The 9,911-nt window shown below is 34.9% G+C and overlaps 1 protein-coding gene across 1 annotated transcript in view; it reads left to right on the forward strand.

Moving 5' to 3' along the window:
* The window catches only part of LOC124375226 (exocyst complex component 4), a 36,751-nt gene extending 27,331 nt beyond the window's left edge, over positions 1-9,420 (forward strand). Inside the window, exons 11-12 of the mRNA XM_046833362.1 lie at positions 4,935-5,333; positions 9,135-9,420. Of these exons, the coding sequence (XP_046689318.1) occupies positions 4,935-5,333; positions 9,135-9,405 (670 nt within the window). The 3' untranslated portion in view covers positions 9,406-9,420. The remainder of the gene's footprint in view (positions 1-4,934; positions 5,334-9,134) is intronic.
* Positions 9,421-9,911: the final 491 nt, after the last annotated feature.

Below are 9,911 nucleotides of genomic sequence, written 5' to 3' on the forward strand. Positions count from 1 at the left end.
ATACCCTGGAGAGTCTGCTCTATTTTCTTTTGAAAAATAGCACTTGCTGAAGTTATGCCAAAAGGAACACGGGAATAATAACAAAATAAACCTTTGTGTGTACTTATGGTACACAGTTTCTGAGACTCTGGATCTAACTCTAATTGGGTATATGCTTGAACACAAATCGATCTTACTAAACTCTCGCCCTTTTGCAGGTTTGCAAACAACTCATCTATTCTTGGTAACGGAAATTTTTCTACTTCTAAACAAGGGTTCAAGGTTTACTTTAAAATCACCGCAAATCCTGAATGAACCACATTTCTTTAATACAGGAAACTATGGGCGTACCCCAATCTGAGCTACTTACAGGTATTAACACTTTCTCATCTACTAGCCTAGCTAGTTCGTTTTCAACCTTGGCTTTCAGGGAAAAAGGTATTGGCCTAGGTTTGAAATATTTAGGAACCGTGTTTTCTTTTACTGTTAACTTTACAGGCTCGCCTTTAAAACAACCTATCTCGTCACTGAATACCTTAGGGAAATTCTTTGAACAACTTGTTCTTAAGTTCAAGACAACTATCGGCATCGGTTTTACTTATCTCAAATAACCTGTCGTTATTTTTAAACGAAATTTCAACCCCTAGAGCACTTAACCATTCCCTACCTATAAGTGGATGAGCACCAGACTTGATGACATACAAGTCCATTACTTTGTTTACTTTGTTATAATTAACTTCAACTTTGATCTTGCCTACAGGTGTGATAGGTTGATCAGTATAAGAGCTGAGTGTCAACTTACTAGGTTCTAATTTTACACATCTGGAAATGAGAATTGTAATATTCCTCACTGCAAACACTCACAGAAGCCCCTGTATCAACCTCAAACGTTAAGCTTTTACCATTAACAATTAAATCAAGCTGAATTGGGTCTACATTGACCCTGTCAGTCACCTTTTCATTCATTCTAAATAAATTGGCTACATCCTCCACAAATTGCTCAGTGTCCCCTGACACCTGATTACTGTCATCAACACCTTCTAGGTAGTTATGTTTGCGATAATTTTTTGGAATTCCCAGTGCTTTTACTATCTCTAAAATTAGTCTTATCTCTATTTACATTTGTACCTTGCCGACCAGCTAACTTAGAACGACACACTTTTTGCTATGTGGTTTTGTTTACCACAGAAATGACACTTCACACCTAATAACCTGCACTTGTGAACGGAAATGCCCCTGTGAGGCCACAACATAAACATTGCGCACTGCCACTGCCACCTGGCGGAGATCGCCGCTGCCATCCAGAAGGCCCTGGTGACGTGCCGCCGCTGACCTTGGCTGTTCCCCCTGCTCCCTTCCAGCCGCTCCAGCGTTGTCGCTCCGTGCTGTCTGGGAATGCGTCTGGGAATGCGGTGCGCCATTTCCGAATCTCCCCCTCCTGGCCACCACGCTGCTCAACTGATGGATCCGCTTGGGTCTTCCGACTGATAGAGCTGCCGCCGATTTTTCTGCTTGCTCCATTGAAAGCACTATTTTGGTCGCTTGCTCGAACGTTAACGATGCTTCCGATAAAAGTTTTTTGTTTGGCACTTTCACTTCTGATGCCACTCCACCAGTCTGTCTCTCAAGTAATCATTTAGCGACGCGCCAAAGTCACAATGGTTGTAATTTTTTTTCAAATTTGCAATATACTCGGCAACCGACTCGCCTTCCAACTGTACTCGCTTACTAAAACGATATCGCTCGCGATGAAGCTAGGTGTCGGGAATAAATGTTTTTTGCACAAGTTGCACCAGTTCATTAAATGTCTTTTCCGACGGTTTATTAGGAGTGCACAGGTCTCTCAACAAACTATACGTTTTTACCCCTATCACAGTTAAAAGCGTACTGACCTTTTTTAACCCGCGTCAATGCTATTACAGTCCACATACAAGCTCAAAAACGTTCGATGTATGACGCCCAGGTTTCAACTTGAACCCGTCCATATTCCCCGATAACGCCTATTTGCGCCATTATATTTAGTTACAGGAAACGGTAGTTCGTCTAATTGTACTTGCCACATCAACTCGTAGCTAAAATAATTTGGTTGCACACTACACTTCCTCCCACACTAATTGGTTTGATTTGAAACTAAAGAAAAATTCGTACTGTTAATCTCCGTGATGTTCTCACTCGCCATTTTGTGATGTTCACTCGATCAAAACTGTCCTCGTGTTGTTCGCAGCACGTGGTGTTCACTGTTGATGTCCAGCGGCGATGTACACTCGGAATTTCGCACTAATACTAATTTCCACAAATCCTCGTCGCCATTTGTGATGTTCGTGGCCGGTGGTAATAATATACTGGGGTAATAAAATTACACCAATTCAGGAAAACTATTGGACTACATCTTGGTCGGGAGGACGCGGGTTTCACGGACCGTGGGTAAAACTGGACTGGGGCGAACACTCGCTGCTGGAATGGTAAGGTACGTTGGCGGGGAGAAGTGGCGTGACCTCAGTAGCCAATAGGATTTATTCAAACAGTATGGTCCTCATATGACGTCACATACATATAACCGCCAACGGCCAGATCGATAATCAACATTCCTATCTTAAACAAATATAATTTTAGATAGCTGACTATTTATATTAGATTCAGATATGTACACCACACCTAGCAGCATACTCACCACAGTTGAAAGTGCTCGCTCTGTAATTGCATAGCTGAATTTTTACTAGTGCATAGGTGCAATGGGTACAAAGTAAGCAGAAATGCTCATGAAGGTTACCAAGATCGAGATTAACCCCACTTGAAAATCAATCAAGTGGCTTTCAAACCTTTTTTTGGTTCATTTAAAAATGTATACAAAAGATGTTATTCATATTTCCTGAAATCCTCACAGTTTCTTAATAGTTGTGGCATACAAAATATAGTTTGAATGGATATTTTGCAATTGTATCTGTAAATATTTATGGATCCAAACATTGAAAAATGTTTAAGATCAAATTTAAAGGATGTCATCTTACATTTAAAATGGATAAATGTTTGACAAAATTATTAACATATTTGTATGACACCTATCTTTAAGGTTATACAATCGGTTTTCAATGGAATTTTTTTACATTAAAAATATTTCTGGTTACAAAATCTGTTCTGAAGACAGCATAAATAAAAAATATTTTTTTATAATTCAATGAGAAGTGGCAAGGATTTGACAACACATAATTTAGATTTGTTTTACAATCAGGTAAAAAAAGAAATAAATTGTAGAAGATAAGGCTGTGGAAGTTATAAAAGTATGTGATGATGACTGGAGGAAATGGTATTTGTATTATTTAACACATTTATCCATTCAATGGTATTTATACTTGTCCCCCTCCACCTCAGATCACAAAGTGATCCAACAACCAAAATTGAGACTTGACCCACTTTTGAAAATGGGCTCTCATATTGTTTGGAGAGCCCTTTCACCAGTGCCTACTAAAAACTTTCTTTGAAACTGATACTGAAATGCTGGTTTTGGTTTTGAATTCGATACCAACACCTGTGTAAATAATAACTAAGAGTTATAACTAAATATTATAAATAACTAATAACTAAATGGCAACTAATGAAATTAGATAGGAGGGGTAGAGCAGGCTTATCTGTACTATACTGGAAGGACATTTCTTCAATCCAGGAAGAGGAAGAGGAATATTTTTTCAATCTAGTAATGTTAAGCCTCCTCTTCCTGTCCTATCTAAATTCTCTTATTAAAACCCGGCTTTTTGCTTTTGTTAATCATAAATAATAATTAGGAATATAATACTGTTTTGTTTTGTTACCATTAAAGCAAATCTGACCAGTAGGAGTGACCAGCCAAAAATTTCAATCCATCCTTTGCCGTGATAAAACATGTTAAGATATATACATACATATATTGTTATGGAGAACATATTTATACAACTGCAAAATTATGAGACCACTGAGAAGCGGATATCTGTGCACAGACGCAACAGACGCGTGGCGATGTATGAACATAGACAGACATAGAAAACAGTAAGAGCAATTAAAATATTATGTACAAAACTATGATAATTTGATAATTCATTTTGTTTGTTATCTATCTACACATTTTACCAATCCAATTAGTGTATTACCAATCAGTTGCCTGTGAATAGATGCAGCAGACTTGTGGCAGTGCACAAAAATAAATACTGAAAATAAGAACAGTTAAAATGTTGTCTGCAAGGTATGTAAGAGCTCTACTATACCATTCCTCTTCATGTAATACACAATTAATATGCATCTTAGCCTATGCTCACATATAAGATACTAATTTCAACTTCCTGTAGTTGAAAGGTGATTCTTCAGCAATTATGAATATAATTAGTTAAGGACTACTTTTGAAGGAGTAACAGGGTTGTGGATATTAAGGACTACTTTTGAAGGAGTAGCAGGGTTGTGGATATTTTCCAAGTATTATAATTAACGAAATACAAAGCTTTAAAGACATATTCTGTCCTTTCCTCAGGTGTCCAATACTCAAACATAAAGTTTTTGATAAAACATGCTAACAAATAAAAAATTCAACACATTGTACAGCTGTAGATTTGCACGTGTTTCTATGATAAATCTGTGTAATGTCATGATTTTTTGTTTGTTTATGCTTCTACTGACGTAGTTCTGCGTTCAGGTTTTTTAATGTTTTTGAAAATGCAACTGTTTTTGTTGATGATTTGGACTTTGGTGTGTTCATCATGTGTTAAAAACATGCCTAACTTATTTTGTAGAATTGAACACCTGATCAAGAGAACAAATACCAGTTCTCGAAGGCCAGTATTCTTTTATTGCAACATTTAACATGTGCAAAAAAATGACTAATCTTATTATCCCTTCAAATTAATTATCTATCGTACTTCTATTTCCTCTGACAGTTTCTTTTTGTAAGTTTGTTTTTATATTTTTAAAATGCTTTTCCTTTGTTGTTTTAGTAACCCCTGCACGTTAAATGCGTTCATTTCTGACTACATTAAGGACACATTCGTGCGGCGACAGCACGCCAAGATGGCGGCGAGGGTGGAGGCTGCGACCAAATGTCAGGAGGCCTGGAAATTCCCAATCAGTCCAGAGCGGTCAGCAGAGCTGGGCTTGCCCCGGCCATTGCTGCACAGCACAGTCCTAGTGGAGGAGAGTGTACAGGAGACTCATCGCTTGATGGAGGCGCTGCCATCACATGCCGGAGCATTACTGGGTGTCAGTGTCAACGTGATCCATGGTTACCGTGAGACCTGTCAGGCGGCATATCGTGGCATTGTGCAGCCCCACCCGGAGGACAAACGGGTCTGCAGTGCTGCCTGGCTCAATGATGATGATATCAGCCGCTTCCTCAAGTATGTCACCAGTATTAAATACTAAGTTTAACACTTAAGTTGAATTATTTTATGTATTTGAATTCACTTAGTTAAAATCTAGGAAGTGCCAATCCAGTTGCTATGGCTATATCCAATAAAAAGACAAGAAGGAGGCAATTTTCTACTCAGTACACCTACAGTTTGTATTTTTTTCTAATGAACAGCCCCTTTTTTTAACAAGACTGCACACATAATATTCAATTGTACATTCAGTCTTCTATCAAGTAACAAATTAAATCATTTATTGCAGTTGATCACATTTGCATCTGAAATAGACCTTGCCATCAATTAAAATTATGAAGTATAAAAACATAATAATACAATACATTGTCATAATTTAAAGTGATAAAATATGAAAGTATAATTAATTATGCAATAGTCTTATAAGAACTCTGCATAAGACAAGTCAACATACAGTCAATTCAGAACAGTAAATGTACTTCACACTTGAGAAACTCAGCTCCTATATAAAATGTATTACTTAACAGCCAATTCAACAGCTTACTTTTTAACACAGTAAAAATAAGTGTTTGCGCAGACTTATCTAACCTGTTAAAAAGGTTTCACAGTACAAGCTCGATACGTAATCTTTTGTATATATTTTATGGTTCTTAACTAAGTCCTGTTTTTACCATTGTACTTTATTGTTTTTAACTCCTTCACAGTTTTTGACAGTTTCATGACGTTTATAGTGATTGCATAAAAGTGTGCTACTGACGTAATATTATGCTTTGTTTGTTATATTGTTACTGTTTTATTCTGTTGTTTGCTTGTGCCAGAAACATTTCTATGACAACTGTGTGTTGCGCAAGTAGTTGTGACATTTCCTAGATGTCAGCACTTCCTAGGTCTTCTGTCATGACTGTTAAAATACATTGGCCAAACATAAAGAAAGTTAAAAAAGAGATTTAAGGAACATAAAGCGTGCTTAAAATATCAACAAGAAGAAAGATTGTCCATGGCTAAACATGCACTTCAAACTGGGCACCGTCTTTCAAACATAAAATTATTCAAAGAAATCTGAAATAAAAAATTCTATGATGCATATGAAACAATTTTTTTAAAGAACCAAAATAACGTAGTAAATAATGAACCTGGGTTTTTACAAAATTTGCCGTTACTATTTATTATCTAATTAAATATTAACTTTTTTTACATATACATAGACATACTTTCTTGGTTTTACAATATTATGCCCTTGTATTTTTAGTGACATGTGTTTCTCTTGAAGTACAACATTGTTTACATTATCACTGTAACCACTTTAATTTCAGCTTTGGGTCTGATGATTTTTTTTGAAAACTAAAGGCCTCATACATATTAAAATTGTATTATTGGAGTGTTTGTTTTTAAATTAATTAAAGAATTCCAATGAGAAAGGAGCTTCTAGAATGTAAAATATCAATTCTTATATTATAATTAAACTTGTTGATCATTTCACGCTTTTCATACTTTAATAAGTAATACTTATATAAATAATTCATACTTTTATGAATACATTTATTTGATTTTCAGTTTGCTTTTTGATTACAATTTTATTGCAACAAGTATTATAATTTTAATTATGTTCATTACCCCTATGATCTAGGTATATCTGTATTACAGGAGGAATATGATAGCCAAATGTTCCTCCAAAGAGCTAATTGAATATAAATTGTCAGTAAAATTAACCAAAATTGCACAAATACCAAAATTAATACGCATGGGAGTTTTAATTGTGCAGTTCAAATGAAGTGATTGGAATTAAAGTTGAGTTATGGTTTACTAGATTCTTAAATAGAAGTAAGACATTTATAACAGTTTCGAATGTTTTTAGAATAGTTTCTTAGACAACAGATACGTAACTGTAAACATGGGCTGTTATATTACAAGGTCAGGAATTAATTAGTATTTAAAATATTCACTTGTTCTGACCATTAAGTACTTATTAACCCTGCAACTGGCTTTAAGCGATTATCGACGCATTAACTACAGTTTCAAAATGGCACTAAGCTATTTTCGACGCATTAACTATGTCGTAATATGATCTCTCACAGCAAATCTATTTTTACTTTGTTTGAAGTAAAACATACGTAAATCTAAAGATAAAGATTCAAGGTTTCATATTATACCATAAAACGCTCTATAGTTAAGTTAAATCTTTCATTATAAAATTCTAAACTTGGATGTTCACATTTCCGATTGCCATTTGTTTGCGTAATTTCCGAACACGCTAAAATTACCGTATGTTTGTAAAAATTCCCTATCGTGAGTTTACGTTCTACACGATCGTAAGTGTCGTCATGAAAACAGTGTTTTCTTGGCTTTCAGAAACATCTTTTCAATAGCCAGTAGGAAAATTAATGTTTATAAAATAAGCGTTTGAAAAGCTCGTGTTTTGTAAAATCCCAAAATGCCTAATGCGTCGAAAAATAGCTTCATTAAATTTTGTTATTTTTGTTACTTTATCGTTGTCTGGAAATAGTGAAAATCATACCAAAACAAAGAAGAAGAATTGCTCTAATCAACAGTATAATAGACAACGAAGACTATGAACTAGTATTTTATTTTTGTTCTGTTGCGCAATCACCGACTCAGCCAGTAGAGAACAACGCATCGCTTGGTTGCCATGTTGATTTCTTTGTTGTTATTACGCCATTGCCCGTATTAGTGTATTGCTTGCTATTTATTAGGATATTTTAGACTTTTCGTTATTTAGTGTGTATAAATAAAAGTTTGTTTATTGTTTTTTTTTTTTAATTAGTGAAGTGAAAAATGTAGAGGTTAGGTTAAGTTTTAGGGAATAGGTTGGATTTTTGTGAAACTGAAAATAAGCCTATGTTCACGTAGGTTCAGTGTTTTATAATTTTTTAGACAACTTAATTTTAATTAAAATTAAATTTTGATTTAAATTTATGCAAAGGTATTTATTATAAAAGTAAAAAAGTTTTCTTTTACTTTTTCTGAAGGTATTAGCGTATTTCTATGACCATCGCTTGTTTTATTTTTTTAACAAAAAAAAATAATATAAATAAAAATACATTGTTGTACATTTTTGTAAACTTCAATAAACATACTATCTTTATAAATAATATTTGGATGAAAAGAAAATTGTTAGCTAAAAAAGTTAGGCATTTATTTCACAATTTTGACTTTTGTAAAAATTTAAAAAAAGTTTGTTGCCATATAAAAATATCTTATACAATGTAAACTTCTATAAATGTCATATTTTTCTCTTCTAAATATATTTATCTCTTAGAAAAAAATATTTGTTCATCCAGTAGATTCCAAAATGTCAAAATGGTATACATAATAGTGCTATACAAACTTTTTTCAGATTTTGTAGTTTTTATAGATATATTGTTCAAAAGTACCAATAAACTTCTTTTACCTAAATATGTTTTTTGTAATTTGTAATTGAGGTATATAAGCAAACTTTTGTATATTTTAGAATTATTCTAAAAACTTTCATATCACCTGAGAGGGTGCTATACATTTTGAGAAAAATTTATTCTTTACTAATATTTTTACGTTAATCTGTAAAAAAATAAAAATACATTAAATTATTCAACCTTTAATATTTTATTGGGAAACTGCATTTATTTCTAAAGACATTGATGTTTTTAAAATGTTTTTATCTTAAAAAAATATATGAGCAGTGATTAAAATACAAAACCCTTACAAAATCACAAAAAAGTGCCTGCCATTTTGGGAAAAATGATGGCGAGTTCCAGGGTTAAAGATGTGGTTTTATGACATAAAACAAAAGCAACTGTCTGAAATATGTTGTGTGTGTGTCAGGTCTCTACCAAACTGGACGAATCTAAAGGCGCAGAAGACAATGCAGGGAAGGAAGTCAATGAAGCGTGATGACACAGTAGAGGAAGAGAGCCCAGAGGACGTAAGGCAACGTAACATCAAGGAGGCAGAGATTCTGGCCAGCAACCTGGCAGAGGGAGGGATCAATAGCCACGAGATAATATCTGACGTAGCGCAACTCAAGTGCCTTGCTCTGCTACAAGAGAGCATGGTAGGTTTATTCATATATTACCAGCTATTCACTTTTATTTAAGTGGGACACCTCGGTGTTAACGCCCCAAAATTTCAACAAATAAATTAGTTTAACCTAATACTGAGCTGAGAATTCTACGAACATTTCTTATTGTTACTTTAGTGATTATTTAAATCACCTTTATATTGGAAGTCATGACCTCCACAATATGTAACAATGCCGCCGTACACATCAAGTGCCATCCAGATTAATATAGGAAAATATAGGCGTTAAGGCAACTTCAGAAGAAAGGGACAGGAGTTCTGCCACAGCCTGTATATGCATTAAATTGAAGCCTGTGTGTGGTGTGACAACACCGGTGTTGTCGCAGCCACATGTACAGAATGCGCTGAAATCAGCAATAGTTGTGTTGAGCGCAGGCCTCGAGCAGTCCAAAAGCACCATGTACTTTGCTAATTACTAAATGAATCGCCTAGGCGGCAGCACCTTCCGGAGTACCATCCTAAGACGAAACGCGCTCTGCTTGGTCTGGAGCCTTGGCAACGAGAGGATCAGGCGATGTTGAA

The sequence above is a fragment of the Homalodisca vitripennis genome, chromosome 1 (assembly GCF_021130785.1).
Source record: "Homalodisca vitripennis isolate AUS2020 chromosome 1, UT_GWSS_2.1, whole genome shotgun sequence".
NCBI classification, from domain to species: domain Eukaryota; kingdom Metazoa; phylum Arthropoda; class Insecta; order Hemiptera; family Cicadellidae; genus Homalodisca; species Homalodisca vitripennis.